Source organism: Triticum urartu, chromosome 2, assembly GCF_003073215.2.
Source record: "Triticum urartu cultivar G1812 chromosome 2, Tu2.1, whole genome shotgun sequence".
Classification (NCBI taxonomy): domain Eukaryota; kingdom Viridiplantae; phylum Streptophyta; class Magnoliopsida; order Poales; family Poaceae; genus Triticum; species Triticum urartu.
The window spans coordinates 64691980-64714968 of record NC_053023.1 but is presented as its reverse complement, the minus strand read 5'-3'; the positions used below and the strand labels follow the sequence as shown (position 1 = coordinate 64714968).

General features: G+C 45.0%; 1 protein-coding gene across 1 annotated transcript; it reads left to right on the top strand.

Moving 5' to 3' along the window:
- Positions 1-838: 838 nt before the first annotated feature.
- LOC125535788 (protein tesmin/TSO1-like CXC 5) lies at positions 839-6207 on the top strand. The gene is made up of 9 exons (XM_048698863.1): positions 839-1010; positions 1588-2031; positions 2320-2424; positions 3232-3412; positions 4000-4350; positions 4627-4709; positions 4796-4890; positions 5189-5587; positions 5768-6207. The coding sequence occupies exons 2-9, from the start codon at positions 1646-1648 to the stop codon at positions 5932-5934; spliced, it is 1767 nt and encodes a 588-aa protein (XP_048554820.1). The 5' UTR covers positions 839-1010; positions 1588-1645; the 3' UTR covers positions 5935-6207.
- The last annotated feature ends 16782 nt before the right edge of the window (positions 6208-22989 follow it).

Genomic DNA, 22989 nt, shown 5'->3' with positions numbered 1-22989 from the left:
TGGAGCCGACATCAAAAGACGCGAGTCATGCCTTGCAGCACCTTCTGTCAACCACTAGTAGAAAAAGGCCCATTTGTCCCACTTGTTGCAGCACCTTCGGTTAACCCCCGCATGTGTTCGCCTCGTGTTGCACGTACAACTTGTTGGAGTCAATGGCTTTGGTGGCAGCTAGTGGATTCTGGGGAGCCAGCTCCACTTCGTTGCCTTGTCGGCAACCTCCTTGGCCATAGAAGCCCATGAAATAGGGCGCGGGTCGCGGGCCAACTCATCCTCGGGTCACAAAGTGGGAAAGGAGAAAAAAAGATAATCCACTAAAAGAAGGGTCCACTTTCAACCTCCAACTGGTCACTCGGTTCGATTTACAACCCCCAACTCCTAAATCGGTAAAAAAAAATGAAAGTACACCCTCAACTTACCACAAGATTCAATAAACAACCAGGCTGAATTGGTATTTATCTTGTAACTTTTAATCGGAGAACGATCAGCATATTAGTGTTCATTTTTTAGATTGTTTTCAGTTTTATCTGGACAATTTTCTTTTGGTTTAAATTTTGGCCAAAATTTGGTTGAAAATGAAAAACGATGTATCTCTCAATATCTGCTACTCCAAACTTTTTTTTTGAACTGGAACCTGCTACTCCAAACTTGATTGAATTTGAAATGCTGGATTGGCCGGTCTCAGTAAGGTGAAGGAGCTAATTTCAGGGATTTGAAATTCAGGTTTCAATTTCCACGGTGCTCTACCACTTCATTCAAACTTCAAACCTTTTTTTAAAGTAGACTTTTCTCGGCCGTCAGGCGTCAGCAGCTATAAATACCTTCTCCCATCCCCGTCTGTTCTCCGGCCCCCAGAAACGGAGCGAAACTCCCCGAAATCGAAAGCAGATCACCCTCGCCCACCTGCTGCCCTGCCCCCACCCCGCCTCGCCAGTCGCCGCCCGTCGCCGGCGGGCCCCCTTCGCCGGATCTCCTCGGCCGCGCGGATCGACCTCGCGCGCGTCCGAGATGAGGTTCCTCCCCAACTTTTCGCCGCCATTTTTGCTGTGGGGATTATCCGCGACAGGCTCATGGATGGGAACCCTGCTTCGATTCTGCTTAGATGTTTCTTCGTTTCGTACCTGGTTTTGCTGTGGGTCGTGTGAGGGCTCGAGGCATTTTCGGCCGGGGAAGAGCGGCGTGGTTCGTTTCGTGGGAAACCGGGTCGTTCTGGGGTGAATGAAATGTCAGAACTCTTGAGAATTGACGAATGGTGGCCGTTGAATCCAGTTTGTTTCGGATTTGTGCCGATGCTCTGCTGGTTAATTTGTGGGGGCGAGGGGTAAAATCGGTTTGATCAAGATGAAGGATGCGCTGGGTGCCACTGTGTCCTGTGTGCAGATCAGTTAGATTTACTTACGAATGTTTCATCCAACCGGACGGATTTTGGCGGTTTAGGGATTCTATATGGGCTTGCGTTAACTATGTATAGTAGTTTATTTTCCTTCCAGTTTGATTTGAAGCGAATTTGCGGCTTGGCAAGTGATCAATCTGTCAAAATCTTCAACTAAGTACTGATCATGCTCAACTGAATTTTCTCTGTGATGCCAGGTGATGTCGGACTCGGAGCCCAGCAGGGTCCCCAGGTGGATCTGAAAACTGGTACAAAATGGACAACCCGCTGAACCTCCCTCCTGGTTCGGTGCAGCCAAACTTCGGCTCGGCCTTCTACGCCCGCAAGCCAGGAAGTGCTGCAACAGCGGTATCGCTCTCCCAGGCGCTGCCACTGTGGCCTCCAGTGCCATGGCCTACACTAATGGTTAGGAAGCACCACATGCCATTTCCTGCTCAACCCGCAGCTAAGAAGCTGCAGGTGCGGCGTTCGCCTGTGCTGTCACAAGATTTACCATTGCGGGAGGCATTGCAAGTTGCAGAGCTGCCACCACCAAGGGTACAACTGCGCCCATTGCAACAGGCACCCCCAGTTCTGAAACAATCGTTGCCCAAGACGGAGGTGCCGGTGGTGCTGCCAATGCGTGCAACCTCTGTAGACGTGTGAGCTCTCTCTCCCTGCTATGTAATTTGGGAATAGTAATGTTTGTTTAGAGTCTATGGCATATAATGTGATGGGATGTTTGGTTGAAGGAATTGAAATTGGTAACTACCTACTAGGACATTGGATTTGTTTCTTCTTCTATATAGAATATAGTTACAGCTGGTATTCTGTGTTTCAAAGTTAATTGAGAAATCGTGTCCAGGTTTCCCCCCTTTTATCCTCTGAGAGCAGGGAACAGTTGGCTGGAAACTATTTTTGTTGATTATTGCAAATTTTCCTATCTCCAGGAGATGGAATGCTCGATATCCGTGGAGTGAAACATCATGCGAATCCACAGACAGGACATCAAGGAGGAAACAATGCAAGTGCAAGAACTCGAAATGTCTGAAAAAGTAATTTCCCTTGTAATTTATTCAAACAATATGCAGCATACGGGTTTTTTACTACTGAATTTTCTTTTAGGTTAATATTTTATCCCTCAAGTCATTTCACAACCCTTTAAGATTAGTGCTTATTTACTGTATATTGCTTGCTGTGAAAAATCTCACTGCCTTTCTACGTGCATAACGTGTGTGAATGCCTGTATTGCTTTCTGTAATGTACTGCCGATAAGTCGCCAAAGGGGCACAATGCAAACAAGCAAAAGACTGTATATTAAACCTCCAAATGAAACCTGATACAGTTGTTATTTCTTCATAGTATTTCTTTCATAATTTGATGCTATAGTTCATGTTCTACACTTTGTGGTTAAACAGTTTCTATGCCAGGCTCCATCTTTGGAGTACTTATTAGAATAGCAATTATGAAAGTAAATAGAACAAATAATTGTTGATTTTTGTGGTCATTCCTTTGCATCTTGCGCTATCAGGATAATTAGTAACTGAATTTTCAAAAATATAATCTAAAATAGTGCCAAAGTTATAAGAAAAACAAGTCCTCCCTCCACTCCAAATAGATTGAGGTTCTAGTTTTGTCCTAAGTCAAACTTTATCTTTGACCAAGTCCATAAAAATGTTCTAATATCTACAACATTAATGAGATTTTGCCTTCTTTCTGAACACTTGCATTACTGATGAACTCCTTTTGTTCTTTCAAGTCAGTTGATAGCCCTTACTTTGTTAATAGCTAAGGCAACGACTTGGATTGTTTATAGATCATAAAATTCTACTGGTTGATCTTTTGATTGAATGCATTTCCAGGTATTGTGAGTGTTTTGCATCAGGTAGATACTGCAATGATTGCAACTGCAAAAACTGTTATAATAATGTTGGTCATGAGGCTGCAAGACAGGATGCTATCGATGCTGCAATGGAAAGGAATCCTATGGCCTTTATGCCCAAAATTGGGAACATCCCTCCACATGCAGCCCAGAACTGCGAGGTAGAGCACAATGCATATTTTCTGAGAATGACTTGTGTTTTCCTCCAGTTCTCTAGTTGTTGAGCTATCTATGTCATCCTAAAACCTTATTTGCTTGCTTGCTTGTTTTATTGTCCATGGAAAATTTAACAACGATGAAGAGACACATGAAGTGGCCTGTAAATAATGGCACAAATAATGTTCTGGGGTCAAGACTCATCACTCATATATCATTAGACTAAGTGTCACATGTTTATTTATTATATGTGCAATAGTTGCTGAATTTTGTCTTTCATGCTATGTTAAGCAAGATCAGTGCAGTAAAAATGACAGAAAACTCAAATCCCCCTTTTGTCATATAGAAGTTGTCCAATGTCAGAAATTAATCATGGATTGCCATTACCTAATTTCCTTTTGGGTACATTGTTTCAATTGACAAATTTGACCATGCGTTCTGCTAGCAATTAATAATCATTGACTCTGAGCCCATACCATGACTTAAGGGCTTAAGTCAATAGTTATATGAGAAAGAAGCCAAATTCCGAGTTGTATTTCAATATGTTTGCCTTATCATGTCATGTATGAAATCCATTCCCTTTACATCCCAGTTTAAAGTAGCAGAAGGCCCTCTTGTGGGTAAGCACACGAAGGGGTGCCACTGCAAGAGATCCGAGTGCCTGAAGAAATACTGTGAGTGCTTTCGATCTAATATTCTTTGTTCAGAGAACTGCAAATGTATGGATTGCAAGAACTATGAGAGCAATGAAGATAGGAAAGCAATACGACGTATCACCCGGCACCAGCAGCACCTTGTCTATGCACATCATATGCAGAATCCTGCTATAATGGGTATTACTGGACCATATGCGGCTCTTTCTCCTGCAGCAGAAAAGCTCTCCAATCTCTCAGTGGCTTCTTCAGGCAGAGATCAGCTCATCAGCAACAATGATTCTTCACAAGTAATTCTTTTACAGCATGCCTTCCATAATATTCATGACTAAGGCTTTCGTTATGTTGACTTAGAAAACAATTTAAGGTATATACTGTAGCAGCCAAGAACATGTGGTGTCTTATAAATGACGGACTGAATATTTATGGTTAGTAGCTCAAGTGCTAGAACATATCATTTGGACAAAATAAAGGTTTCTTTCGCAAAAAAAAAGGATAAAGTAAAAAGGTAAAAAAGTTGAAATTCTGATTATTAACATATACTTTTGGTTTTTACCCCATTTCAGGTGACTTCGTCTTTGCTCACTCCTGTACCTATAGAAGGCACTAAAAGTGCCGTCAAAGTAGAACCGCATGGAGTTACTTACAGGTGACATTCAGGCCATGGTTATAACCAATTTCTCATTTGAACTCATTTGATTGTGTTGTCTAATATATGTTTCTTATCTTCTTAAGGCCACTTTTAGCTGATGTTATCCAGATAGAGAATGTCAATGAGCTCTGTAAAGTATTGCTTCTAGTATCAAGGCAAGCTGCTGGAGCATCCGTAGGTATTGTTCTCTCCAAAAGAACAGTCGGAGATGTGACCCTAATATTTGATTTATTATGCTGAATGCGTTTATGTTTGCTTGCTCAAAATGTTCTATGGCCATGCGTAGATTTTTTTATTGCTGGTTTTCCATCAACTATTGGGAAGTACAGCGTAGAACACAGTGACCTTGTCACATTCAGTTCAGAGGGATTGCTTTGTTACTCCACCTAAAGAAAAATTGCACATACCTTAAAAGTAGAACTCAATATCAGGTGTAGGTATATTTTCTCTGGATCTCATTGCTGTTTCATTTTCAGGTGTTAAGGAGAACATAAATAGAAGAAAATTAGATCGAGCTGATAGTTGCCTTTCTTCCATAAACCATGACACGGAAGCAGTTGAGAAACAGCGCGATGAACAAGTCTGCTTAACAGAAAACAGTTTAACCGCAGTTCCTGTTTCTGAAGTAAGGGCAGGAACGCCAAGATCCGACCCTACTGATACATGTAAGTATGACAGAAGACCGGTGTCCCCTGAAACCCAGGAACTGATGTGTAACGAGCAAGATCGGCTTTTCCTGACACCAAGCGTTGCAGCTGTAATTCCCTCGGCCACCAAACAGAGATTGCCAGACACTTACAAAGAGCAAGAGAAGCGTATTCTGAAAACCTTGCATGACTATCTTGGTGAGCTTGTCAACTGCGGAAGGCTTCATGGTGAGTGTTAGCGGCGCCATGACGTTCATCAAGTTTTGTAGATGCAATTTTAGCCGTCACCCTAATGCAAGACGCTGAAACCATCTAAACCTGTAGTAGTTAGTTTTATTACTTGGATCTGTATCAGCATTGTTGCAAATAAGTATCCAAATTTAACAGCTCTTGGTTTCGTTTCTGCAGAAGAGAAGCTCTCTTTGATGTCATCGAAGTTCTTGCACGAGCGAACTTCTGTCGGTAGCAGCTGCGGTTCGTTGTCCATATCGAGGGTCACAGAGGTTGCTAGGGTTGGACAAACAATCCGACAGTCGCTCCATTCTCCAGCAAGTGTCAAGTCACCAGGTCTGTAGCCGATTCGAGAAGTGGGATGAGCAGCCCAGTGCCATGAGCATGCTGTAGCCAGAATGAGCGTTTCATTGCCTGCGCAAAATGGCCGCCGACAATGGCATATAGCAAACCTAGAGCGCTAACCTAGAGAACCTGATGGGTGGATTTCAGGATTTGGTTTGAGCATGACTCAATCCTTAGATGCTAACCTTCTCTGAGTATTATCACTCATCCCTTTTGTACTAGACACATGAATTGCCTTGCCAATTGAAGTCTCACGTACGTCCTGGACATGAGTGAATAATATCTCGCCCGTGATCGCCGGAAGAAGCAAGCTCTTTTGCTGAGATTGTGACATATATTACTCCCTGTGTAAAAAGAACGGAAAAATTAACGCCCACACGTGTGGGCGTTTGTAGATCGCCCACACGTCTTCATCACCACTCATTTTGCCACGTATAAATAGATGACATCAGCAGAATTTTTTTTGGTTTTCGCCTTAAAAATGTTTTATCTCCTAAATAAAAAAGCGAACTAAAAATCCGTTTTCACCATTAAATCCGTCTCGACGAGATCTTCAAAACTAGACCCCATGTTGATATGTTTTGATGAATTTTTTTTTTGCCCAGAAGTTGCCATGATGTTTACACTATAGTTGCCATAGTGCTTAAACTAAAGTTGCCATGTGGCATTTTTAGTTTGTAGATCATGGCAATTTTAGTTTTTTGATGATGGCAATTCCAGTACTTTGACCATGAAAATATTTTTTTATTGAACCATGGCAATTTTAAGTGCATGTATCATGGCAATTTTAGTTTATGATGCATGGCAAGTCTAGTTTCTTAATCTCCGTTTTATAATATGTTAAAATTTACTTTTAAATGTAAAAGAAAATAGTTGAAACATATCATGGCTACTTCAGTGTAAATATCATGGCAATTCATGTGCAATAGACATGGCAACTTTTAACCAAAAAAAAAATTTTGCCGAAATATATCGATATGAGATCTAGTTTTGACGATCTCGTCGCGAGGGATTTAATGGTGAAAACGGATCTTCAATCGGATTTTCATTTAAGAGATAAAACATTTTAAAAACTGAAAATCCAAAAAGATTATCGCATGCATGCATGCGATGATGTGGCAATCTATTTGTATTAGAGATGTGTGGTGCGTCTCTTTTCATGCCACACGTGTGGCAGTTATCGACGTCCAAAAGAAAATATAAGATCGTAGAGAGGGAGACCGTCCCTGTTAGGGGGCATGCACCATAGAGGCTGGTGTGGCAAGCACAGACACAACAGACGGCCTCTCTGCGCCGTTAGGGCCCGGCTGCTTCTGAATGTTGATGTATAATGTGCTGCCTAGTCTCTTTGATCAAATCGGTCTTTTGATTGCATTGGCTAGAGCATGCACTTCTACATGGTATCAGTTTTCATCGCGATCTCCCTCGCTTCCGCTTCATGCAGCCGCCGCTCCTCCCTGTAGCCGCTGCCCCCCCCCCTCCCAAACCCTAATGCCGCACTGAAGTTTCTCTTGCCCGTTGAACTGATGATTAGCTGCCTGGTGCGGTGCCCCTGGTTCTTTCGACGGGGACCCGAGCCTTTGCTCCTGGCCTGGCCAGATCGCAGTGCATGCGAGGCAGGAAGTCGCTGAGCAGTCAACCGAGAACCCCAACCTTTTTTAGGGGTAAAAATAGCCAAATTTATTCATCAAACATCACAAAGTGGGGTATAACTTAGATCATGAGTTGGTCAAACCAAATGTGGCGCCCCAGACCTAGCGAAAGCGGGAACTTGACTAGACTATGTGCTTCAAAGTTGACAACACAACTCTCAAAAGTAAAATTACAATGGAATTGAGCTACCGTAAGATTAATCTCACTGACTATAGCACCATCCTTGGATGCGAGGCTAACCTAGTACCTTCCCAGGCGGGCCGCGGCCTTTCGACCCTTGTTGGGCCGCAACTGGACGATGTGCAGTCACAAGGGAAGTGTCGTCTCACAACACCAGCTGACGATTATGTTGTGAGAGTTGTTGCTATGTTCTTTCAAGAGGTAAATACACTGCAAGTTATAGAACTTGCACGCGATGATCAGTTTGATGCATAAATTTGTAAAATACGTGTTTCTAGTCATCTAACTTGTCCCTCCGTTCATATACGGTGCTTTCTACCGTATTCAGCTATATCATGTCAATACATGGCGTGCCAACATGGCAGGGGTCCATTGTCAGCGGTGGGTAACCCGTGTGCACTATTTTTTTCTTCAGGAAGCACCCTTGCATTTTTTTTATTTATGCAAAAAAATCCTCAAATAAAATGAAAAATGATGAACGAACATTGGGATTCGAACAGAACACCTGCTACGATCCGCCACGCTTCGATAACCAATTGACCTACATATTGTTCACACTCTTGGAGCACAATTAGCTTTATATAAGAAATATTGTGCGGCCTTAAAAAAAGATAGTATGAGCTAAAATAGAAACCAAAATGAGAAAAAGGGAAGGCACCGGTTCAAACCTATGACCACATTTTTTAGAAGAACCTATGAACACATAAGCTCACCGCGTGTGGGAGCACCAACCATCCGGCCACAATGAGTTAAAAAAACATCAGCCACAATGACATTTAAATAGATAAACACAATTTATCTTATGTATTCTTCTTTCTTTTTTCTATTTACAATAAAATATAGTTCATAATGAATATACGTCAATTTCTTTCGGACAATCAATAGAACTCATTATAAATTCGAAAATCTAGATAAAAAATTATATGTAAAAAATAATGTACATAAATTTTTCGGAGAAAATTAACTTTTTTTTGCTTGAATTCAAATAATTTAAAAATTAAAAATATGGAAAAGTGAATATAGTGCACAGTGAATATAGTGCACAATGAATATACACATTTTATGGGGACAAATCAGAAAAACTTTGTTTCAAATCGAATAATTCGAAATTTGAAAATCTAGACAAAAGGAATGTGGCTCAGAATGAATGTAAGTATTGTTCGGACAAATCATCTAATTTTTGTTTGAATTTGAATAAGCTATATAAAAGAAATACAGTTCATAATCAATGTACGCAAATTTCTTTCGAACAAATCACTGGATATTTTGTCTGAATTCGAATATATTAAAATTGGAAAATCTTGATAAACGAAAATACAGGTCCGAATGAATTTACATAATTTTTTCCCGGAAAAATCAAATAATTTTTTCTTTAAATTCGAATTTTAAATTAAAAATCTAGATAAAAGAAAATGTTGTGCAGAAGGATGTATGTAATTTTCTTTCAAACAAATCAGTGGAAATTTTGTTTGAATCTGAATCATTTTGAATTGTAAAATGTAGAGAAAAGAAAATATATTCAGAATGTGTACTTTTATCCAAGAGGTGATATACCTTAGTAGTCCAAATGAAACAGCAAGCACGATTAGTTGAGGTGGTTAGGTTGTTAGCGCCATTACAACAGTTTGTAGTTTCAAACTCGCTCCGTCCCTTTTTTTTCCAGCCAAATGTTTTTACAGCGAATACTGACGGCTGAGACCCAGCGGACAACTATTGTTGAAGTGCTTTTGTACAAAGTAAAAAAATGAGGGTGTTTTTGCAGAAAAAACATCACGTGCACTAGGCACTGACAATGGGCCCTTGCTACACTGGCATTGCCACGTAGGCAGCAAATACATCCACGTACGGGAAATATGACCGTATTTACACACCCGCACAAGTTTAATGACCAGAAACACATATTTTGCAAGTTCGTGCACCAAACTGATCGTCGCGCGCAAGTTGTAAGACTTCTAATGTATTTAACTCTTCTTTCAAACTTGTTGGGACATCATAAAAGAGAACATTATGGCAGCCATCATGTAATTTGAGAGAACCAATGTGATCAACCTTGAAAGTCTAAATTGAAGCTACTTCAGTGCTCATACCAAAGAAACAAGATGCCCAAGGGGCTAGAGACTACGGACCGAACAGCCTACTGTCATTCTTTGTGAAGTTGGTTATGAAAAATTTGGCAAGAAAGTTGCGTCCATTCATGAGCTCCTTAGTGCTGCCAGCCCAAAGCACTTTTATCAAGGAAAGTGCCTGGTGAACTAGAAGCAAGCAAGTATACCTGTTGCGCAAATTTGGCGACCTAGGGATTTCAAGCCTCAGTTTTAAGAGTGTTGCCATGCGATGCAGATGGCTTTGGATGTCATGGATGGGCAGATCCAAGCCGTGGTAGGGGCTTCCAATTCCTGTAGATAACATAGTCAGGGACTCAGGGCACTGTCTCATTCATGTGTCTGTGGATTTCAGCATTGGTGATGGAGCATACACTCAGTTCTGGACTGATCCCTGCTTGTCCAAGACGGACAAGCCTTTGCAACAAATACCCAGACCTTTACAAGCAGTGCGCCCTTAGAAAAATCACTATCCAGACAACTATGCAGGGAAATAAGTGGTTGAGACACTTCAAAGATAACCTCACGGCCACCTCCTCAATTAATTCCTCGACCTATGGAATGAGATTCAGAACATCTATCTCCTCCCGAAAGATGATACTCTCTCGGCTGGAAACGGACGGGCACGGGGAATTTCAATACGGCCTGAACCTATGCTCTGCTCTTTGCTGCATGTATTCAGCCACCTTTCACCAAGTTGGCTTGGAAATCTGATGCCCCACCGAAGTGTCAATTGTTTGCGTGGCCTGTTGCTCAAGGCCGATATGTCTAATAGTAGTGTTAAAAAACGCTCTTATATTATACTCCCTTCGTTCGGAATTACTTGTCTCGAAAATGGATGTATCTATAACTAAAATACGTCTAGATACATCCATTTCTGCGACAAGTAATTCCGAACGGAGGGAGTAAGACGGAAGGAGTAGCTGATAATTTGGCAAAGTGAGGCTGCCCCACAACCCAACTTGCCCCCTACGCCTCCTGTCGCCAGAAGATCCAATTCATCAGTTTACGACCTGAACTTATTCGAAGGAGATTTGGAAATCTTTACTACACAAGCTTCAGCTGAACATTTCTTTGCTGCACATCGGCAACGAGACCCTAATACGGTGGTGGCAGCATTCCTCCGCAAGCACGAACAGGGATTCTGCCAAGTCTTGGCGTTCGGTCATTGCTCTGGTCTGGTGGAACATTTGAAAAGAACGGAACGAGAGAATCTTTAGAAATGCAGCGAGCTCGACCCAGACATGGTTTCATTTGCTTCAGATCAAAGCATGGAACTGGACGGATGCTGGCAGGCGTAGGGTGAAAAAAACATGAATTCATTAATTAGGAGTATTGCTAGACTTCAGTGGTGAATATGCCCTTGATTGGAATAACAAAGTTGTGGACTAACAACATGTGCTACTAGGACTACTTTATATTACCGCGTGTTTAATGGACCCTACCCACTGTCTCATAAGTGCAGTAGCAAAGTGAGTGGAGGCACGACGTTGGCATCCCATCTGACCATCTCCTTAGAGCATCTCCAGCCGTTGGCCTCCCAGAAGACGCTTAAGAGGAGTATCGGCGCTAAAATCAGCGTGGGGGCTTTCGGACTTCCAGACGCCGGCCCTAGGGTCGCCCTTAGAAGATGACATATTTTTATACAAAATGCGAATTTGGCTAAAGTTCGGCGAAAATGACATTTTATAGCATAATTTTTATTACATAAACAAATTTAATCATTCTACGGCACGAAGAACGCGGTGAGCTTGGCGAAGTCGCGTCGTCGTCGCCGGCCTTCTCCTCCTTGATGCGGACGCCGCCCCTGCTGGACCCCTGGCCGGCGTCGCCTTGGCGGCCCGGTGCCGGTGGTGCGCTGAATACATGCAGCCTCGCCGATGACGCCTTCCTCGTCGAGGCCTCGCCGATGCCGTGCGGCGAGCTCTTCATAGGCGCGGCGCTGGCGCTCCATCTCCGTCCGCGCCCAGTCGTCGCGCGCCCACTTCAAGGCCGTCGCGTCGTCAAGCGCCTCCTTCTCGCCGCCAGCGATCCCGGGCTCCGTCTTCACAGGAGCGAGCCCAGGCTCCTTCTTCACGGCGGTGAGACCCGCCTCCGTTTTCGGCTTGACGAAGCGGGGAGGGGCCGAGGAGGAGGCGCGCCCGCCGCCTTCGTTGATGACGATGTTGGCCGAGAGGGGTCTCCGCTGCGGGCTCGGCCCTGACGCCGAACACCGCCGGAGAGCCGGAGGAGTGGGAAGAGGAGCGGGACGAGGACGACGAGTCGGAGAACCTCATGCCCGGCGCCACGGCGGGGGACCGGGGCGGCGGCCGGGTATGTGAGCGGCGGGTTGTTGCCGCCCTCGAGGTACGCGAGAACCTCATGGAGTGTTCGGCCGAGGGCGGCCCACCACAGGCGTCGCCCCTCGCTGTTCCCACGGCCCCCACCACCGGCGCCCCGTTGGTGGAGGCGAGGTGCTGCTCCTGACGGCACTGGAAGTACGCCGCCCACGCGTCGTGGTTGTCGGCGGCGTACTGCGAGGAGGCGCGCTGCTCGTCGGTCAGCGACGACCGAACGCGGTCGACCTCACCGGCGAAGTAGTCAGGGCGTGCGTCAACGTCCGACAATGGGGGAATGGGGACGCCTCCGGCGCTGAGCCTCCATCCTGTCGGCCCAGCGCGCATGTCTGGACGCGCCAGGATGTTGGCTTCGAAAAGCAGGTGCGGCTCCCCCGCGTGCAGCGAGCGGCAGCCGAAGCCGTTGGCGGCTCCGTCGCCGGGGAACCGCTCGCACATCATTGCGGCTGGGCTGGGAAGAGAGGAGAGGTTCGGCGGCGGCGGAGAGAGAGAGAGGCAGAGAGCACGGCGTCTGTGGCCAGCGGCGGGGGGAGGGGGGCAACACTTTTTATAGCCGCCGGGGAGACGTGTGTACGCGTGGCGGGGAGTGATGCGTCGCCGCGTCGCCCGTGAAGAGCCGTCCTTTGGTGAGGAATCAATGGAAGACTAACCGGCGACAGCCTTGGCATTGATTCTCCGCGAGAAACTGAGGCGTTCTGAGGACGCCGAGGCGAGTGTCGCTGACTGGGCGGGCCCGCGGCTCTTCCGCGCCAAAACCGTTTCACCCGGCACCCGCAAGCGCCCCCCAGCGCGCTGGGTTTGGCTTGGGTGCGTCGGCGCCAAATTCAGCCCGAGCCAACGAAAATTGGGCTTCTGGGGATGCGGCTGGGCCGATATTTATGCGCCGGTGTGAAAAAATCGTCTGAGAGGGCGTATTGGGGACGCGGCTGGAGATGCTTTTGTGGTCACCCATCCTCCTTGAGACTTGCACATCTGTGTGGGCTTGTTATGTTGCTTCCCCACTTCATAAATAAAGCACACCATGATACAACAGTCACAACTTTTTTTTTTTGAGACAAACAACAGTCACAACTGAAAGAAGGGAGGCCGACACAGAGAGGTCCTAACCGGCGCTCTCAGCGCCGGTTCCGCTTACTGGCGCCCGCGGGCGATGGTACTGGGCCGGCCCAGCAAATTTCAGTAGATCGCAGGTTTCCTCGTGGGCATTGCGAAAAAATCGGCAAAAAAGGTCTCCTCGTGGATCGACCATGCACCCTCACCAAAAAATTTACAAAAGGCTAACCACCTGACCTAGGTACGTGCTAGTGACCAAGTTCAGGGCGAATTATTTAAGGACATTAATAGACGCACAATTTATTAGTACACATCTACCATTCACTGTAGCGTTTGATTTTTCAACTATTTGAAAACATTTCGAAAGAAAAAGTTCATGAATTACAAAAAAAAATCATTGATTTTGAAAAAAAGTTCATCAATTTTGAAAAAAAGTTCACAGTTTTGAGAAAAAGTTCATAGTATTTGAAAAAAGTTCATCAATTTTCAGAAATAGTTCACAAAAAATGAGAGAAATGTTCACGGATTTAAAAAAAGTTCATCCATTTTCAGAAATATTTCACAAAAATTGAGAAAAAAGTTCATGGATTTAAAGTTCATCAAATTTTTAAAAAGGTTCATAAATTTTGAAAAAAGTTCATCGATTTTGAAAAAGGTTCATCACCTTTGAAAAAAGGTCACGCTTTTTGAAAAACAGTTCATCAAATTAGGAAAAAAAGTTCATTAAATTCGAAAAAAGTTCATCCAATTTGAAAACGTTCATTGATTTTGAGAAAAAGGTTTGTACAGTTGAATAAACTTCATCAATTTCGAACAAGTTCATCGATGAAAAGAGTTCATGAATTTTGAAAACTTAACTGAAAAAGAAAAGGAAAAAAGACAGAAGAATCCCGGCCAAAACAAATAAAATATGGTAAAAGCACAGCACAATTTAGTTAAAGAAACGTAAAGGAAGACAATTAGCACCAAGGGGAATCATGGTCAGTTGGGTACTGCACTGGTTCGATCTCAAAGAAGAAATAGGTGACGAGTTCGACCCCCGACCACCTTGCTGTGTTTTTGGAAGTTTTTACAGAAAAGGAAACGAAACATGGCCCGGCCCAGCGCGGAACTATGGTGTGCGCCCGTTTGCTGGAATCGAATAAACGGGCGCTGAAGGCGCCGTTTAGAACATCTTGTCTGAGGCCCATTGTAAGATTCTAAAATTCCCAAAATAATGTACGAAAGTAGTCCCATCCCGCCGAGGCAAGAAAGTGAAGACCAACATCATTCGGTTTGGAGGAAACCAGAACGTAGGACTCAGGAATAGTACAGGAAGTTTATAGTATGACACTTGACATCCTGAATAATTGTCTTGCATCATTTGTACGCACAAAATGAGCTTTGAGTGGCTGTGTAGATTCCTCCAAAAACATAAGAAATGAATAGCATTATTACGAAATTCCCACACACGTTTCCTACAAACCGAATGTATCTATAGGAAATTTTCCTCTGGAATCTTTGTTCCTATGCTTTTCCTGTAAAAATCCCTCAAACCGAATGAGGATAAGGAGCATCTCGGGTTGTGTTCAATAATGTTAGAAACACATAGAGAAGTGCAAGACATAGGCACTGCCATCGTTTTTACGCACAAAATGAGCTTTGAGTGGCTGTGTAGATTCCTCCAAAAACATAGAAAATGAATAGCATTACCACGAAATTCCCGCACACGTTTCCTACAAACCGAATGTATCTATAGAAAATTTTCCTCTGGAATCTTTGTTCCTATGCTTTTCCTGTAAAAATCCCTCAAACCGAATGAGGATAAGGAGCATCTCAGGTTGTGTTCAATAATGCTAGAAACACATAGAGAAGTGCAAGACATAGGCAGGTCGGTTAATCCAGACATACACACACATGTTGTATTTGGTGACAGCTATTAGCATCTAATTATTGGCGATAGATGCATATATTATGAGTGTTTTGCATTAGGTAGATACCGCTGCGATTGCAACTGTAAAACTGTTCTAATAATGTTAGTCATGAGGGCGCAAGACAAGATGCTACCGATGTTGTACTAGAAAGGAATCATGTGGTCTTTATGCCAAAATTGAGAATGTCCCTCCACGCGCAGTCTAGAATCGCGAGGTAGAGCACAATGTATAATTTCTAAGAATCACTTCTGTTTTCCTCAGTTCTCTAGTTATTGAAAGGCTTGGCTATGAGGCTATCTATGCTATCTTAAAATGGTATTTCCTTGCTTGCTTGTTTCCTTGTCTATATGCAAAATTTAAACACGATGAAGGAACATAATTAGAAGTGGCATGTAAATAACGGCATAAATAATGTTCTGAGGTCAAGATTTATGTATCATTACAATAAGCATCACATCTTTATTTATTACTAGATGACACCCCGCACATTGTGGCGGAACCATTTGCAATATATTTCACTGATATTTGATTATATAAACATCAATATTTTGATTAATAATATATATCCTTGACCACATTATATAAGAGATATAGACTATCACCAAAAATGCAAATTGGCAATGAAAATGTGCAGACAACTAATAAAACAATAGGGATAACAAAAAAATACAATAGTTTGAAAATCTGACATAGTAGGAATATTTTGCATGATAATGTAGAGACAAAAATCAGAGGAAGTTAGTGATAAAGTAGAGGGAATTTGAGTACATGTGAAATGCTCGACCCATTATATTTCGCCTTAAAAAATCATAGATACATTGAGAATATTTAATTACCACATCTGTTTATTTTTACCAATGGTTCCTTCATGTCTGTTGGAACATTGGATTTGAACTGACATCTACCAAAAATGATATATCCTGTTGCAATGAAAATTACACCAAGACATGCAAAAAGATGAACCAATTCAATCCATATGTGTAGATTCTATCAGAAGTGCAGGGGCATAGTTTTCTTATTGGATTTCTTTCGAGACCATAATTGAAAATCCGCACTAAATAATCTTCTACCATGATCAGTTCATCTACAATAGATGTTGTTTGCTGGATTATTTTTTTCTGTCATGCTATGTTAAGCAAGCTCGGTGAGGTTTGGGCAGCAACAATGAATATAATTTATTTTTTGAAACAAAACGTACCTGTTGGCAGGGTAAAATGCTACCTTATTTCTGTGGGGGTAAGGAAAAGAGTTGACCTTTTTAGAGCTGGAATCACTTGACAAGGGGATAAGAACAAAAGGTAATCAGGTGAGATGAGGTTTGTCAACCTAAAAAGCCAAGAGGGGCTTGGTATTCTTAGTCTGGATCTGATGAACAAAGCTCTCTAGCAGGATGATTGGTGGTGGCGACACTCGGTCGTGGTGCAGCGCGGCGTGCACGACGGCGCCACTTCATCGTGGACGCACGCCTCGCAGCGACCGATGGTGCCAAGTTTGCCGCTCTACCGACTGACCATCTGATGTCATGTGTTGGGGTGTATGTTGTGCTCGATATGATTCTCCCAGCCACCCGCGGAAACTCTTAATTAAAAAAAATGAGATGTGAGTTGGTGTTGTGCATATTATACACATCAACTCAAAGAAAATGTGCGAACCAACCTGTGGTTGAATGGTTAGAAGGACAGTGGTATTCCCTGTCTATCAGAGTTCAAGTCTCAGACTTGACATTGCGTTCCCATCGACTATGAAGGTGTGTGTGTGAATATGATGTGTCGACTCGATCTCTCAAAGATGCTCATAGGGATGAGTGTGCATGCGTGCATTCATAGGAATGAATGTATGTGTGTTTGTATGACCGTCTACATCTGTACTATGTTAAATTTTTTTAAAGAAAATGTATATGCGTGGCCGAAGAGTGGAGATCTTGCGTAGATACACAATTTGGTACACAGATCTTGCGTAATTACAACTCTACGAGAACTTTAGTGTCTTTTTGGGTCACATATCGTATCAAGGAAAAAGATCTACTCTCTCCATCCCATAATGTAATAGTTTATAAAAATGTCTTATATTGTGAAACGCAGTAAGTACTTTTCAGTTGTTATTTAATACCGTTCGTAGCCAAAAAGGATGGAAGTGCTGCAAAGGAAACAAAATTTAAACTAGTGTTACATAAGGAAGAAAAGATTTATGTCAGATAGGAAGTCAAATTTTAGACAGTGTTAAATAAGGAGTTATCTCCTTGTTAACGTCAACTATTTGCACGGGCCGTCTATAGCATGTAGTGGGGGCGAGGTTACATATAAGATTCCTTCCATTTCATAATGTAGTGTCTAAAAAAATTGAAGTCAAAATTTACAAACTTTGATCAGGTTTGTAGAGAAAGTTATTTTCATCTACTATATCAAATACATATCATTAGGAGCACCATGGCATGTAATTTCATATTATATTTCTGTGGTGTTATAGATATAGATAATTACAATCAAAAACTCGGTCAAACTTCATAAAGTTTGACTTTCAAAAAAATTAGTAGGTAGTACACTATAAAACAGAGACTATATATTCTAAAACAGGAGTAGTTGACAGGAGGACATGCAGTCCGTGATGCGTTGTCCCAGATAATTATCATTAATTAATCTTGATTGGTATCAATCAAATAAATGGCATCACAACAGGCGGAGCTACTTACTATGTGTTAAGCTCAGGGGCAATTGCCCCTCCCCCCTCCCCCTCCCCCAACTTTGAACCAATTTGTGAAGAAATTTTGTAGGAGGTGACTTACATGAGAATTGTTTTAGCCTTACAATGGACAAGCGAGTTTATCTTTGTTATCAGATTCTTAGTTGCGTCACGGCATGAGTGGCCTTCTTCGTCGCGTGGAGACGGAGCGTGCAGAAGAACTGAAGTATTATCATTTATTTTAAATATTCTTTTCGTTATTGCGTACTTTGAAGAGGTAGACATTAACTTTTTCAAAAATCTACGGGGATTGAAATAGTTCTGCCTATATTAGAAATTATTGTGTAAAATTATGTATGTTCATTCTGGACCACAAGCACACACTATTATTGTTTATCTTCCTTGTATTTCTAAAATACCTAATTATTAGCAATTTGACAATGTTGTATTTTGTAAACTATTCAACATGCATTAAAAATTATTTTGGTGAGCTTTTTAATACAATTATTTAAAAATGTTACAGAGTAATTTTAATACACGTTGAACTCTTTTTAAATACACATTGGCAATTTTTTAATGCGAGACATCATTTTTTAAATGCACATTTTAATCTTTTAATACATGCTTAAAAAATTCAAATGCACTAGCACCTTCTTTAAGTTTATAGCAGTGGTATTTTTTCTTACATTTTTTCTTGAACGGAAAAAATAGTGTGAAAAATAAAAATAAAGAACTTGAAAAAATGAAATAAAGTTTGTGCGGGTCCATAGAAGTGCCATATATAAATAAGAATCGCTTGAAGAGGTGCATAGCAACCAAGGAGGATTTTTAGAGCATGGTGGCCACTGAGCGCATATTTTAAAGGCTAAAATATGTCACTTAAAAGTTTCAAAAAAAGTTGATTGTTTTCACACAAAAATGGATGCATGTGCTCTAAGTGGCTTTCAAATTTCATTTGATATTATGTTATATTATATCCTGCAAAAAAATGACAACATCACGGCCCAAAAAACAAGCCAATTTTTGCATGTATTTGTCTTTTTTATCTCCCACATACAAGCACATATATTAATGAAAATTCACAAGGATATATTACACTTCTATGTGTGCATGTGCAAAAACATTCAGAATCTTTTTAGCCGTAAAAAATCCATTTATTTGAACTTAAAAAAAAATAGGACATAGCCCGTGCTCCAAAGTTACTTTATGCATAGCGATGCAATATATAAAGTTCGACCTCAATATTTACCGAGCTATGTATGGCACGGTGGACAACTTTTGCGTACAATGCAATGTGTGACAACGAGGGTTCGATCCTGTATCACATTTTTTTTCTTTGTCTAATTTCTAATTCATGGGATTTGCCTGCATGACTAAATAAAATATGAGGGGGTCTTGTTAAGAAAATCCACACGCTCGGGCCACCCGGCGCCTTCCAACTCTCAGCCACTGCCACGCTGGCATGCCACGCGGCTGGACGTACGTCCGGATATGGATGGAGGCACCGTATTTGCATGTTCGAACAATTTTAAGCATCAGTTTCATGTATTTTGCAACTTTAAACACTAAACTCAGGGCCGGCCCTGAGGTATGGCCGGAGAGGCGGCGGCCTAGGGCCCATGCCTGCGAGGGGCCCATGATCTGGTATATACGTAATACAAATAAAATATATAGGAAAAAATTACAGGGGAGAAAGAACGAGATGGGCTAGGCCCAGTTCACTTAGCCTGTTTGTTTAGCGATATACGTGAAGTACGTACGCTAGGCACGGACGCACGCGACCACGCGTGAATCAATCCATCGCTTCGCTTCGTCTTCCTCCGTTCGCGCCGCTCAACCGTCGCTCGGCTCGGTCGCCGCCGTTCTTGAGTCCCTGTGCGCCGTCACCCCGTCAGGCATGTGTGCACCGTCCGGCGTCCGTCGTGCGGGCGACCCGGCTATTCGCCGTTCGGCATCCGCGAGACCAAGAGTAGGCTGTACGTATTAATTTATCCATCCCCAAGACCACAACCCTAATTTTATTGTACACGATTTGGGTTTTGTTGTATAAGTTTCTAATATTTTGCATCCTCTTCATAATTTTAGGACATTAGCCTGGCTTACAATGTTTAATAAAAAGCATTTGTTGGGTGCTCATGAAAGGGGAAAAAGAAAAGAAAGCGGTCTGAACATTGAATCGGAGATGGGTTCTTGAGAAGGTATCTTGGACAATGTTGATATTGTTATTGTCCTTAATGACTTTGCATCAAGAAACGTCCGAAGAAACTCTTTTGTGAAGTACTAAAGCATTATTATTGTCGATGGAGTCAGCTGATTTGGTTCTTATTTGAGGTAATCATGTCATGTCAGTATTTATGTCATAATATGGCATTGCTGTTTGAGGGAGAGGGAATTGGAGACTCAACGCACACCTTCCATTCATCGATGAGGCCGTATATATACAGTTACAGAGGGCCACTCGTGGTGGTGATCGTGCGCCACTACTCATGCCATCGTGCTCCACTACATGGGCATCGTGGCATACATACACAGCGTATGCTCAAGGCTATCTGCGTATAGTCTATCACCCCCCGGTAGTCGTGTCATCGGCTTCGGCGATGCAAAGACTGGACCGAAACTGAAGAAACACGTCCCGGGGCAGACCTTTGGTCATCACATCTGCGAGCTGCTGCGACGTGGGGATGTGAAGGACGCGAAATTGGCCGAGAGCCACACGCTCGCGCACAAAGTGGATGTCCAGCTCCACGTGCTTGGTGCGGCGATGATGGATGGGGTTGGCCGACAAGTAGACTGCCGACACATTGTCGCAGAACACGAGCGTGGCCGTGGTCACCGGAGCGAGCAGTTCACCAAGGAGCTGCCGGAGCCAGATGCATTCTGCAACGGCATTGGCGACGCCGCGGTACTCGGCTTCAGCGCTGGACCGGGACACGGTGGCCTGTCGCTTGGAAGACCAGGACACCAGAGCATCACCAAGGTAGACGCAGAACCCGGACGTCGAGCGGCGCGTGTCGGGGCAGCCGGCCCAGTCGGCGTTGGTGTAGGCACGGAGCTCGAGCGTTGGTGAAGCGCGAAGATGGAGCCCGAGGGACGGCGTGCCACGGACGTAACGCAGTACCCGCTTGATCAGGTTCTGGTGACAAGCACGGTGGTCGTGCATGTGGAGGTAGATTTGCTGGACCGCATACGCGAGCTCGGGGCGCGTGATGGTGAGATATTGCAGTGCTCTGGCGAGACTGTGGTAGGCGGAGGCGTCGTCGACAGCAGGCCCGTCAGCCTGCGGCAGCTTGCCCTTGGTGTCAACTGGCGTGGGAGAGGGCCGGCAGGTGTCCATCCCGGCGTGCTCGAGCACGTCCCCGGCGTATTGCTGCTGGCAGAGGAAGAAACCAGCAGCAGTACGGGTGACCCGGATGTCGAGGAAGAAGTGTAGAGCTCCCAGGTCCTTCATGGCAAACTCACGGGTGAGCTGGCGCATGATGTGTTGGAGAAGAGCCGGGGAAGACGCCGTGAGCACAACGTCGTCGACGTAGAGGAGTAGGAACGCGGCATCTGCACCGCGGGCCAACGTGAACAGAGATGAGTCCGAGCGCGCGGCGACGAAGCCGATGGTCTTGAGGTGCCCGGCGAAGCGTAGGAACCAAGCACGAGGCGCCTGTTTGAGACCGTAGAGCGACTTGGCCAGCCAACAGACATGATCGGGCTTGTTGGTGTCGACGAAGCCGGCGGGCTGTAAGCAGTAGACCTCCTCCTCGAGCGTGCCGTGGAGGAAGGCGTGCTTGACGTCCAGTTGGTGCACGGGCCAGCAGCGCGATGCAACGATGGTGAGGACGGAGCGAAATCGTGGCTGGCTTGACGACGGGCGCGAAGGTCTCGCCGTAGTCGACGCCTGCGCGCTGGCGGAAGCCACACACAACCCAGCGGGCCTTGTAACGCTCGAGGGAGCCATCCGCACGGTACTTGTGCTTGAAAATCCACTTACCAGTGATCAAGTTGGCACTAGGCGGGCGCGACACCAGATCCCATGTCCGGTTGCTGACCAGAGCGGTGTACTCCTCGCGCATGGCTGCGAGCCAGTTGGGGTCGCGCACGGCGACACGAACAAAGCTGGGCACAGGCGAGACCATCGTCGTGGAAGTAGCCGTGGCTGCATCATAGTAGCGCGGGTTGGGCCGGACGATGCCGGACTGAGACCGTGTGACCATCTGCCAGGGCGGCGCCGCAAGGGGCGCGCGAGTGGCGGTAGACGAGCCGGAAGGGGCGGACAGCGCGCCGGACTGCGAGCCATCAGGGCCGTGCGACGAGGACGACGCAGCAGTGCTGGAGCCAGCAGAGAGCTCGCGGCAAGCATCAGCGCCGCGCGAGTCGTCGATCCCAGATCCGATGCTGGTGCTTGAATCCGGGGAGCGCGCGGCAGGCAAGGAAGAAGCAGGCGCGTCCGATCGGGATCGAACGCCCACGCTTGAATCCAGCGAGCGCGCGGCAGGCGAGGAGGGAGCAGGCGCGTCCGATCGGAATCGAACGCCCACGCTTGAATCACCAGAGCGCGCGGGAGAGGTGTCGACAGCGCGAGGCGGAGCAGGCACCTGCAAAACGAGCGGCGCGGCAGGCAATGGTGCAGGCGGTGGCGGGCAGTCGGCGACGGCGGGGCGAGCGAAAGGAAACGTGCCCTCGTCGAAAAGGACATGGCGCGAGGTGAGAACCCGGCGAGAGGCCAGATCGAAGCAGCGATAGCCGCGATGGCCTGACGGATATCCGAGGAAGACACAAGCAGCAGAGCAGGCGTCGAGCTTGTGGCAAGCTGTAGCGGCCGTGTTTGGGTAGCAGAGGCACCCGAAGACACGAAGCACACTGTAGTCAGGAGCGACGCCCAGAAGTAGCTCATGCGGCGTGCGCGGTGTGCTGGCATGGCAGGGCCTGCGGTTTAGGAGGTAGGTGGCAGTGTTGAGGGCCTCGGCCCAGAAACGAGGCGGCATGGAGGCGTGGAGCATGAGAGCGCGAATGTTGTTGTTCAGAGTGCGCAGCACACGCTCGGCTTTGCCGTTTTGCTGACTTGTGTAGGGGCAGGAGAGGCGCAGGACGGAGCCGTGTTCAGAGAGAAGGGAGCGCACAGAGTGACTGTCGAATTCGCGACCATTGTC